The sequence below is a fragment of the Rhincodon typus genome, chromosome 7 (assembly GCF_021869965.1).
Source record: "Rhincodon typus isolate 14 chromosome 7, sRhiTyp1.1, whole genome shotgun sequence".
In the NCBI taxonomy this organism is placed as follows: Eukaryota; Metazoa; Chordata; class Chondrichthyes; order Orectolobiformes; family Rhincodontidae; genus Rhincodon; species Rhincodon typus.
This window is the reverse complement of record NC_063338.1, coordinates 28580652-28593113: the sequence shown is the minus strand read 5'-3', so window position 1 is coordinate 28593113 and position 12462 is coordinate 28580652. Positions and strand designations below refer to the sequence as shown.

The following is a 12462-nucleotide window of genomic DNA, read 5'->3' as shown; positions in this document are numbered from 1 at the left end:
AGGCTAGGTACATCTTTATATCTTGAACTAGTAGTTCTGATACTATTAGGTACTGAACTCAAATTGATACCTTCTGTATAACTATACCATAGTGTTTGTGAATTCACAGACTTACTGCTAATGTATAGTTCTATTAAAATTGGTTTTTTTTTGTCCCTTCCAATTAGTGCCCATTTGTCATGTGTGAACCTAGTCAGTGAGTGACAACAAGCTATTAAGTTGTGTGGAGCATCGTTTTCAGATTGAATTCTGCCCCTGCCAGTGCTGGCTTGTGCACACCAGCAACAATTACTGGAGCAGGAGAAGTCTGACAAGATTTTAAGAACAGGAATAGGCTATTTAGCTCTTGAACCAGTTTAACGATATAATAGTTGATCTTTACTTTAACTTGATCTACTTGTCTTGGTTCCACAGTCCTAAATACCCTTGCCTAAATAGTGCATGGTTCAGTCAGGTGTGTTCTCATGACAGCTGCCTCAGCACAGACTGACTGAGAAACACCTTATCTGTGAATCATTTACTTGCTGATTTGTAGGGATACTTCATGGCCTTATTCTTTCAGCTGAACTGAAAATGAAATTTGAGTATTTAATTTGGTGTATAATGTATCATAATCTTTTGACAGTTTTATTTCTGTTTCATTGAGCAGTAAAAAAGTATCAAAGACCAAAAACTGTCCACACAAGGCATAATTTGCAGAATCCTCAATTCGTGAGACCTAAAGAGAAATAAAAAGACCCGTCACACTTTAACAGTAGAATTGTCAGACACTTCATTCATTATTTATTTTGCTACTGTTGGGAAAGAAATAATGTACCCAAAAATTGATAGATACAAAACAGTGTGAAGTTTTGATGTGGCATTTTGCTAAACATCTTTGAGTATGTTTGTGTTTAATTCATGAGACTTCACATTATTGAAGCGTGAATTGGATCATCTTGGAGTTGTCATTAGTTATTAAAACAAAATCTGCCTAATCAACAGTTTATACTGCCTAACAACAGCAGCATGCTGCGTTATAAATGTTACCTTCATTTTGATCTATGTGTTTTGTTTCAAGAGTAGAAGTGCTAGAGCAAATGCTGTGATTGTTCAGTAAGTTTTCCAAAGACGGCCTTTGATTTCTGTTTATGTAAGATCTTTGGATATTCGTACTTGTCAAAAGAGCTTGACCTTAAACTGAGGTTGATTTTTAATCCTCACATTGCAAAGGTGAACCAGTTTGTTTTTATATAAATGTTGCATAAATATAAAAACAGTAAAAGCACTTTGAATCAAATTTGAATGGTTAACATTCTACTTTGTTTCGCAACAGCAAAAAGAATAACTACAATTTAAAGAATAGTTTTGAGTAATGTAGTTTTATTGTTAAGTAGGTAAATTGCTAACAATTTATTTGTTGTATGTACCACATAATCCATTATTAAGTACTTTGGAACTGGTTGCGAAAATGTTTCTTGTAACCCTCTGCAATTAAAAGGCTGATTCTTCACTGTCTGGAACCTTCAGCATAGGTCTCCCCCACCCACATTGACACTTTAGGGAACCCCTAGCCCTCAAATTATTTTTCTGCTTGCCAGTCACTGCTGTCAAACTGAGGGGAGCTAGACTGCTAGCCAAACTAGTCTCATTTGATATGCATGTTATGGCCAACATTTGGCTTCTTTGTCCTGGGGCTTTGATCATGACAGCGGCAGCGTAGGTGGAGGAGTATTCTATGCTACTCACTCTCTTTCTTGCACATTTTGCATGTGTCCTGCTTGGATGGCAGAGCCTAGGGGTTGATCAGGAGCCTAACAATTCAGACCTGGATCACCACCATTGCACCTGGATCTACCGGGGTTCACTAGGCGTTTGATGACCTCTAGCACAATGCTGGAAAAAAAGGTTGCGGCTGAAAAATTGTCTAATATAGGGCAAGTGTCCAAGATTAGGAGGCTTTTTAACAGTCGATACAATTTTTTTGTACTATGATCAGCCCCATGGCTGTGCCTGGAGCCCTTTTCAGGGCTAGTTCATTGTGAACGACTTCGCAACCTTGGCTTTTACTGAACATGAAAACAAAACCTGTTCTCTTGGGTTCTTTATCCCAGGACCTTAGCTTACTGCTCCAAAGGGGTACCTTGACTATACAAACAAATATGTAGAGTTCAGACCTGTTTTTACTAGGTCTAATTTGTATACCATTTTATTATATTCCAAAGGTACCAACATCCCACTTCAGTGGAGGCAGCTGATGATTTAAATGACCAGCTGCTGCTTTAAAACGCGCATGTGTGGAACACGTTGCACCCCCATTTGCGCCCCAGGGAAAGTGGGAACTGCCATATTCAGGATTTTTACAGTTCTGTGATTTTCATCATGAGGCTGTCTATTGTGATTAAAAAGCTGGGCCTGATGTCATCCTTTAAGAATCATTTGAGAAAGTTTGTGTTGTTTACAAAGAGACAAAAGTATGAAGACAACCTAATTTCTAAATACACAAGTAAGCTTTTAAATTCTGTAACTATCCTGTTACATATTCTTTCACAGTTCAGCATAGAATGTGAATTCTTGAAAGCAGAGTCCAGAATGATGACTACCCAAGTGACAAATATCCTGTCTTTTGGTACATAATTTTTTTTCCTCATCTTTTATGTTTGTTGCAGAAAGCCTAATTAACTATGCTCATAAATTACGTTGAGAAACTAAATGCATTCTTTCTGTGTAGGTACCTCAAGCAACAGAATTGTTATAAACTCTACTGGTCTGATTCACAAGGTGAAGCTTCAGAACTTTAACCAGGTACATTACTTTGTTACAGTGAGAATTGTATAGCATTAAGACTTACTTCAAAGAGAGATTAAAGAGTTTTTAACAAATCCAATATTTATCTCTGTTCCATTTAGATATACCAGGCTTTTAAAATCCACGTAAGGAGTAAATGCCAATTTACCCATGGTAAGTTATCATTTTAAAGCAAGGTGTATCAGTATCATAGAATCATATGTGTGTCCACGTTTCTTCTTTTTAACACAGAGTCATGCTGCATAGAAAAAGGCCCTTTAGCCCATCATTTTCATTTCATTCATCAAGCAACTATCTACTCTTTGCCTATTTTCCAGTACTTAACCTGTAGCTTTGTATGCTATTGCATCTAGCCAGTTACCATTGTGCAGTAACTGAGACAGGAAGAGTTATGTATTCAGCCAAAGGCAATTTGAAGTAGGACCGTAAAGACCCAAGTGCTGCTCTTGGAACACTTGAGCATTATCTCAACTCAGAGGGCATTCTACATGTGCCCAGCTGAGCTGTCTATTGCAGATAATGGTTGAAATTGGAGGCTATTCTGAGCGTTTCCTTATTTCAGTTTTGGGTACAAAATTCCTCCATTGTATACATGGAACCTTTTGAATAAAATAGAAAGAGATCTGGTATCAAGAGTGCCTGGTTTCCTTCCTTATTGAAGAAACCAAAATTTTGTTTTCATGGAGATCTTTTTACTGTTCCATGTTTCATTTTTCAAAATATTTTTCAGTTAATTAAAAGCTAATGATGCTTTATCTATTCTCATTTGAGGTCTTTATCTGCTTCTTCCTGCATATGAATGAAAATGCACAGATAAGTGAAGTCCTGTATGATGTCAGTATTATCTTGATGGACTTATGTATTTCCTTGTTAATAATGCCACTAATTGTCTCCCTTCTTCTGGAATTATTGCTGGGTTGAAGTCTTCCTTTGGAATTCTTTTTGCAACAAGGTGGGATGTCTTCAATAGACAAACAGGGCCCAGAGCTTTTAAGAGAAATTTGAGAGAGAAAGGTGGGAAGGCTGTTGCACCTGAAGTCCTTTATCAGATTCGGTCTGCAAGTTTAAATTCAGCAGTTACATGAGCAGAGAGGTGGGCCACGTGATCTCTTCCAACCATTCATTACATTTTTCATCTTGCTGAGAGAGGAAGGAGTCATATCCTGCATTCAGGAGATGCTTATTTCCATAGAGGTCTCTGTCTCAATGCCAAGGAGATGTATCCAGCCACCTAGTGAAGTAAATTAGTTTATGGCTGCCTTGGGTTTCGATGTTCTTTATTTCAGTTAAAAACTGCCATTTTAAAAGCCCAACGTGTGGTAAGAGCTGATGAAATTTGTAGAATCATGCAGTACAGTAGAGGCCCTTTGGCCCATCAAGTCTTTACCACCTAAAAAAGCTACCTCCCACACTAGGCACAAAGCATTGCATGTTATGACACTTCAATTGCACATCCAAGTACCTTTTTAAAGGTTGTGAAGTTTCCTGCCTCAGCTATCTTCCCAAGCTGTGTATTCCAGATGTCCTATCACCCTCTGGGTGAAAAGGTTTATCTTCAAGTCTGCTCTAAACTTCCTGCCTTCCACTTCAAAATTATGCTCCCTTATAACTGACCCTTTAACTAAGGGAGCAGCTGTTTTCCATTCATCCTGTCCATGCCCCTCATAATTTTATACATCTCTATCAGGTCCACACCCCCCTCCCCACAAATTTTCACTGCTTGAAAAAAAAACAACCCCAGCTTATCCAGTGTCACATCATTGTTGAAATTCGCAATCCCAAGCAGCATCCCAGTGAATTTCCTTCCACCCCCTCCAGTTCAATCACATCCTTCTTATAGTGTGGTGACCAGAACTGCACGCATTGCTACAGCTATGGCCAAATCTAAGTTTTGTACATCTCCAACATGACATCCCTGTTTTTATAATCTGTGCCATGACTGATAAAGGCAAGTATTCCGTATACCTTCTTAACTACCCTATTAACTTATCCAGCAACCTTCAGGGATCTATGGACAAGCGTCCCTGGACTCCTTTTTCCCTCTGAGGCTTCTTGTGTCTTACCATTCATTGAGTACTCCCTTGTCTTGTTCCTTCTTCCAAAGTGCATTACTTCACATTTATAAGAGTTAAATTTCATCTGCTCATCTGACCCATCTGTTTATATCCTCCTGTAACTTAACACCTTCCTCCTCACTAGACAAAAAAACCAAAGAACTATGGATACTAGAAATTAGAAACTAAACCAGAAAACTCAGCCGGTCTGGCAGCATCTGTGCAGAGAAAGCAAAATTAATATTTTGCATCCATTGACCCTCCTCCTGACCCTCCTCACTGTCCATCACTTGTCCAATCTTAGCGTCAGCCACAAACTTCATCAACCCCCCTCCCATATTCTCATCTACATCATTTATGAATTTCACAAATAATAAGGGACCCAGAACTGATCCCTGTGGCATGCCACTGAACCACTGGGCTCCAGTCACACAAGCAGCCTTCAACCACCATCCTCTGTCTCTTGCCACTAAGCCAATTTTGGATCTATTTTGCCAAGTCCCCCTGGATCCCATGATTCTTTATCAATTTCCCCAGTGGGACCTTGTCAAAGGCCTTGCTGAAATCCATATAAACTGCATCAACTGCTGTACCCAAACACTTGGTCACTCCTTGAAAAATTCCACCAGATTTGTTAGGCATGACCTCCCTCTGACAAAGCCATGCTGACTATCCCTGATCAAATCTTACCTTACTAAATGGCGATGAACTTTCTCCTTCACTATTGCAATTTAGCATTTGAAAGCGCATTTTCAGAACAAGACTCAATAACTGGACTGTAAGCTTTTATTTTCAAGCAGAACTGTAAACAATCATCCTTCAATTGGCTTCTCACCTAGCTTTATTTGAAAATCTTACTTGGAATCACATGGTCACACTGAAGCTGAATTTAAATCCTAAATCTGCTGACTGATGATATCAGTGACTATTTTCACTGTTTTGTCCCCTTTGTTCTTCACAAATAAAGGCATGACTTGAATTGTTTTGAATGATTTCAGTTTTGATTTTAAAATCGTTGAAACTTTGATAAAGCACTCTTTTACATATTCATCCATGAACACTTTTCTTGTTTCACAGCCTCTTGAACTGCTACAAAACTATCAGAAATTGTGCATACTTAGTGATTCTGCCCACAATTTATTCCTGGATTCCCCTGCCTTTTCAGTTCCCTCACTTCTTTCTTTTGTGTTGCTCCAGTGGGATAACTTTCAGCTAAACCACTGTGCTTTTGATTTTTTTTGTTGGCAAATTTCTCATTGTAAATGAGACACACAGGGAGGCCGGACAAATTTGGGATCAGTCCATTCATCTTGGAATTCCTGATTTTCATTTTCAATTCCTTACTTTTTTGCACCCATTTTAAAGTAGTTTCAACACATGAGCCAAAGTTTGTTTCTTCAGCGATTTCTCTGCCTACACGTGACACATACGCTCACCATCACAGAATCAGCACCAGGGCCAGAGTGAGTGCAGTCTTTTATTGATTAAATTCTTCCAGCATATGCATAGCATTAAGGGTACTCATGCACTAAACTAATCAGTGCCCTACGCATTGCATCCTATACACTTTTTGTGCACTAACTCATTAATACCAATCAATTAGCTTTTTGATTACAGCAACTAATCAGTTTATGTCATTTTCAGCAAACTTTTCAAACAGAGCAGCTGGTGCTGGAGTGATTGCAATATCTTATTAATTAATTCCCCTTCACAACTTGTGATTGAATGTGGGCGATAGTACAGGCTGCCATTTGTCTTGGTGAAGCATTCAACACGCATTTTTCAGAGCTGATTTTTTTAAAGCTTTCTATCGGCAGCACATTGTTGGAGGAAGTCACAGAAAACTCAAAGCATTCAAAATTTGATAGATGTCAGTTTGGGAGCTGCATGTTCCTGGCCCCATCTTAAGCCTAGAACTATGGAACTTGCAATGTAGATATGTGAGTACAGGTTGGAACAAGGTGTTTAGTTGATACCTCGTCCTGATGGAATGGCACCTTGTTGTTGAGAACCCATGATCTTCCAAAGTAGATTCCTTTGTCTTCACAAGTACACTCATGCTCAGGTGAAAAAAAAACATAGTTTGACACAAGGAAAGCTACTTTCTTCCAACATTTGTTCCAGTTGTCATACTACTTACCCAAACTTGTTGAGCAAAATGACAGTACCATGGGGTGAGTCTTCTAAAACTTGGAAGAAAGCAAGAGCACTCCAGCAGAGCCGTGGTTGTTTGTGAGGGAATGCAGAAAGTCATTGGAAGCTTGAGTGCCCAGCATTCAATTCTAAACTTGAATCCCACCATCCCTATGTAACTATGTTAATATTAATGACTTGAGGAACTGATGATTAAAAAGCCATGAAGAGATATAACATTTTCAGCACTGAATACTTTTCACCATTTTTAAGATGCTATTTTGCTAAGTAGCATCTTCAAATTGGTTATTGTTACCTAACATATATTCTAGATCAATGTAAATGCTTCTTTGGCATGTTAGTTACATGAGTCTCTTTTTAATTTGACAGGGAAAATGGAGGATGTGTACAGGTTTCATGTACCGTGGTCACATGAAGATTTTGTTGTGACGACAAGGCCAGTATTATTTTATGAACTGATAGACTTAACTGTTTTAAAGTTTCGTCTTCAGGCTTTCATGTGTAATGTTTATGACCATCTGATTTTACTTTCATTCTCTTTCCTTTTTTCCCTCTTACTTTTTGAATTATTTTTGTTTCTTGCTATCCAAGGACAATTGGAACCAAGTGCCCTCTGAGTTCCCGACTGTGGGAGAAAATGTCTTATTACCTCTGTTTGGGTAAAAAAGAGGAGCTAGAGTTCGGGGTCGGAGGGAAAGAAGGTTTAAACAGGGGCTCACTTTGGGAGGAATTAAGAAATGCCAAGGCATGAGAATTAAAAAGGGCAAGAATCTGAGATCTGGTTCTGGTGAAAGAGCAGAGTGTCAGCAAAAGACCAAGGGGCTAGTATCTAGGTTTTATTAAACCCCTCCCTTAGACAGAATGGGTTGTCTTACTGGTCCAAATGCATTTGTTTTGGAGTTCCAGCCAAGCCAGAATGGTGCTCCCAGAGTTAACTACAACATGAATAAGGGAGAAAGAAAATCTAAGGGCCTTAACTGGAGGAGAGTAGGGAAGGCCAAGCCTTTGACTGTTGTTTTGAGAGGAAGAAGTGACAAAACAATAAAGTCTGGAGGAGGATTTGAAGGAATTGACAAGGTAGAGTGTGAATGCTGGGTTGGGAATGTCAGCATTGGTATCAGTTAACAAAAGGAATGATTGCATGTCAACAATCTCAAGCTTAGCACGGACTAGTCATTGGTGAGATTTGGTGGCACTGATGAATTAGTTTCTGAACACATATAACTAATGATGAATGTCAGATGTTTTTATACATGAGAGTGTAACATTAAGTAGATTATTACAAAATTTTAGAAATATACTATAAACATGTTAAAATCAGAATTTTTCTCGTAAGGTACAAAACTGAATGTTAAATCTTCTGCCTGGTAATATCAATTTTTGTGTGCACTACTGACATTAAAATATTAAAGCAATACACATATAATGCTGCAATTGCATTTGATCACTTTCTAAAAATATCCAAGTGACCATTATATAACACGGTGGAACAAAAGCTCACAATTTGTGTATGATTTTCTGTCACTGACCTTCTAAACATTCCAACTTGATTTTATAGACAATATTACAGAATGAAGGGGTGTAAAGTACTCACATGGCATATCTGTGGATTTTTTTGCCAACTAAGAAGGTGGAGAGTTGTTGTTTTGAGTTAATGATGATGAATGGTGCAGCAGGAATTTGACATTTATTGATTTTGACAGCAAATCACTTGGACCTAATTAGGACTGAAAGTGTGGGAAGTGGGAGTTTGCTAATCTGCCAATAGTTCCTAGACTTCTGCTTGTGTTTCAGTATGAGAGGGATTATTGAACCAATTTTGTCTGTTTTCTTTTGCTAGGATTGTTTATTTGAAGACACCTCCCATTGACATGCATCTGAAGCATATTTAAAGCAGTGTTGTTCAGTATGATTTCGATACTCACCAAACCTGTAGTAATCGGATCACCATAATCACCACATGATCTAAGACGTGTACAATTTAATAAAACAAAGGCACAATCTATTGAAAGTACGTTTTAGGATTTAAACCACCATCAAAATCAGGATAAGAGCTTCATATGAGTTTTACAAACTAACTGATTGGCAAAAGCAGAATTTGCTGTATATGCTCTCGAAGTCTGGTGGTAGTCTGTTATCTGAAACATTATATCCTGACCATCTGCGCCTGTTTATTTAAAAAAAACTTTTCTGAAGTATTTTTTCAAAATTTGAGACTTTGGGAGGACAGAATCAAAAATCACAATAAAATTGAATCAGTATATCTCTATGCAGTAATTACTGCACTCTTGCTCTGCTATCTCAGCTGCCTGCTATTTCAGAACAGTGACATTTAATATACTCTTCACTCATGTTCAACTTGCTCTAACTGTACCTTACAGAATTATTAAGATGAAGGTTGAATGCATTTAAATGCTGCTGTATCATCCATTTTGCCAAAATTGTACATTGCAACCTTTGTTAGCAGTCATTCAACACTCTCTGTTGCTCTCACACATCAACTGTTTTGAGAAAACTGCCAACTACCATTTAAACAATAGCATATTCATAAATTAGCATGCCCTGCTTTAGTAATTTCTCTTGTTTATGGTTTCATGATGCTAGAACTTTTCAGTTGCAGACTTGAGGAATTTGGAGGATCATTGGCTTCCCTGGTGTGGGCTGGGTAATGACAGCTAGAACGATGAGAATGCTGATAACCCCTTATTTAAACCCACCATGCTAAAAAGTAACAACTGCAGACTTGAGAGACCGTTCACCAGGAACAACCTCTCATCATGGCTTGTTGAACCTTATTTGATCTCCCGCAGTGACAGGATTCTTTCTAGCCACTGAGGGACTGGCCATGGCCTCTTTGCAGCTCCCAATATGAACGGATCGTCAAGCTCATCTCGGCTGCAGCTAAGGTGCAGTTCAAACAATGACTATGTAATGCTAAATTAAATAATTAGATTCTCCAACAAAATTTCTAGAGCAGTCAAACTGCTGTTCTTCCAAAGGCTTGGCCCTGCTTTCAGTGTTTCACACATAGTCATTTTCAAGCAGCCACTGAGAACAGGCAGAGAGAAGGTAACAGATGTCAGCTTCCAGGACACGAGAAACCTGACAACTGAACTATATTCTGATAAATGCTTTCTGGTCTGACCAATGTGCTATTCATGTCTAACAGCAACATGGTTGATTCATGCTTGCTCAGTTAGGAATGAACAACAAATAGCAGTCGAGTAAGTGACATCCAAACTCATACCCATTATTGTAACTTTAATACAACTTAGTATTATTTGGCATCAATTCCTCACATGGGGTAAGTTATGAGCTTATTAGACAACACGGGTTGAAAAATTTTCTTTCCCTTGTATGCAAGAAGCAATACTCCATTACTTTAAAAGGAGCTTTATAATTTGGATAAATAGTGATCGACCAGAAACCTTACAATGAATTTTCCTATTGGACCACAATCCCCCTATGAGGCTCAGTTCCAGGTCTGGAACCTAGAAGTGGACATGGCGGGAGGTACCTTGTGATCTCCCCACATGTCTTTTCTGCTCTTTCCACACATAACCAATTAAGGTGCTGTCTTTTGCAGCCAAATTCAATTAAGGACTGTAGTTGGCCCAGTGAAGTGAGAGGCCCAGTCAGAAGGCCTGCTGCAATGTCCAAAATGGAGGCATTCTTCACCACATTGTAAGAAAGTGAAGAGCTTCTCAGGACCACAGCTATCAGGCCTCTGCTGTAGGGAGGGGCTCCACTTGATCACATCCCAGCCAGAGTGTTGGTGTGATGGAAATAAGATGTCAATAGCCCCTATAAGACTGCATTAAGTTCACTTCTAGACTTTGACCTCTGTACAAGAAGAATCCAGTAGAGTTGGCATCTTTGCGCCAAATGGGCAAATAAGGGACTTAATTGGCTACTGCTGTAGCTAGGCAGATGACCACTGCGAAACTCAGTCTCCTCTGGCAACATCATTCAGAGTCAGGAACATATTGACTAGTCTACTCAATGTACTCTTTCCTGCTTTTGCCCCAATTCCTGCCTCTTATATCACTTTCAGAGATGCAACCAGACATGCTGAGTGTTTTCAGAATTATCTGTTCATATTTCAGATTTCTATTATCTGTAGTATCTCACTTTTTAAAATGAGCCCTTCCCATCATCAGATTCCATTTCTGTTTCAGAGAGCACACATAGATCCATATTTACTGTGTAGGATGCTCTAATATTGACATGATGCTATATGTTTCTAGTAATTGAAATTTCCTAATGGAATGGTGTCTGAGGCAAAGTATTGGTTCTTAGCAATGAATAAAGTTGCTGCAGAATTTACTTTAGTTAAATTGGTTTTCTGTATTGAATTCTAATATTCTAATGTTTTAATTTCAGTGTGCCTTCTTCTACTGTGATCTTTGCTAAACTTCACAGTGCAAGACCTGAAAATGATAGCTCTGTACCAGAGTTGCAACTTCACACGGCTAGAAGTTGTCGATATGAGGTAAAGCACAGTCTTGTTTACTCTTTTGTATATAATTTTGCCCATCTAGCACTGTAGTTTGGATTAGGCAGAACAATAAATTAGTGTCAGGGTCTGCAGTATGCTGCATAACTTTGCCCTGCAAAAAAGCATTTCTGGGCCCTGAACAGCAGCAAAGGTACAACTAAGAGGAGCAGAAGCAGGCTGAAGAGGTTCTGTAAAAGAATCAATACTGACTGTGAGGGTGGTTAAGTAAGTTCTTGCACATGGGATTGATAACTTGCCTATGAATTTCTAGAATTTGCTTTCATCTGCGATGCATTAAATTTTCCTTGTCGATCTCAAATTTTATGATTTATGTTTCCATGTTAAACATGGTTCCTAAGCTTTCCAAGGACACAATCCAAACATGCAACAACATCAGGTCAAACAGATACTGAAAAGAGAGGCTTATTGTCGAAATGTTTCACCTTCCACCCATTATGGGGAGGCGATGGCCTAGTGGTGTTATCGCTGAACTGTTAATCCAGAGACCCAGGTAATGTTCTGAGGACCTGGGTTCAAATACCGCCACGGTAGCTGGTTGAATTTGAATTCAGTAAATATCTGGAATTAAGAGTCTAATGATGACCATGAATCCATTGCCGGTTTTCGGAAAAACCCATCTCGTTCATAAGGAAACTGCCATCCTTACCTGGTCTGGCCTACATGTAATTCCAGATGTGGTTGACTCATAACTGCCCTCTGGGCATTTAGGGATGGGCAATAAATGCTAGCCTAGCCAGTGATGCCCTCATCCCGTGAATGAATAAAAAAAAGTCAGCTCAAATACAGAAATGCTAAATTTCAAGCAACTGTAACACTTCATTCTGAAAAGCAGAAAGGTGCTATTTGTTGGCAGGTTGACTGTTATTGGCTGGGGTTTTGTCATGGAGAAAACAACATGGACTTGTAGCTGAGATAACAAGGTGTAGAGCTGGATGAACACAGCAGGCC

General features: G+C 38.9%; 1 protein-coding gene across 1 annotated transcript in view; it reads left to right on the top strand.

The window, feature by feature from the left end:
- Positions 1–12462, top strand: part of LOC109920949 (post-GPI attachment to proteins inositol deacylase 1) — a 59679-nt gene that overhangs the window by 34362 nt on the left and 12855 nt on the right. Inside the window, exons 12-16 of the mRNA XM_048598727.1 lie at positions 2533–2608; positions 2711–2784; positions 2889–2940; positions 7365–7431; positions 11379–11487. Coding sequence (XP_048454684.1) covers positions 2533–2608; positions 2711–2784; positions 2889–2940; positions 7365–7431; positions 11379–11487 — 378 coding nt within the window. The remainder of the gene's footprint in view (positions 1–2532; positions 2609–2710; positions 2785–2888; positions 2941–7364; positions 7432–11378; positions 11488–12462) is intronic.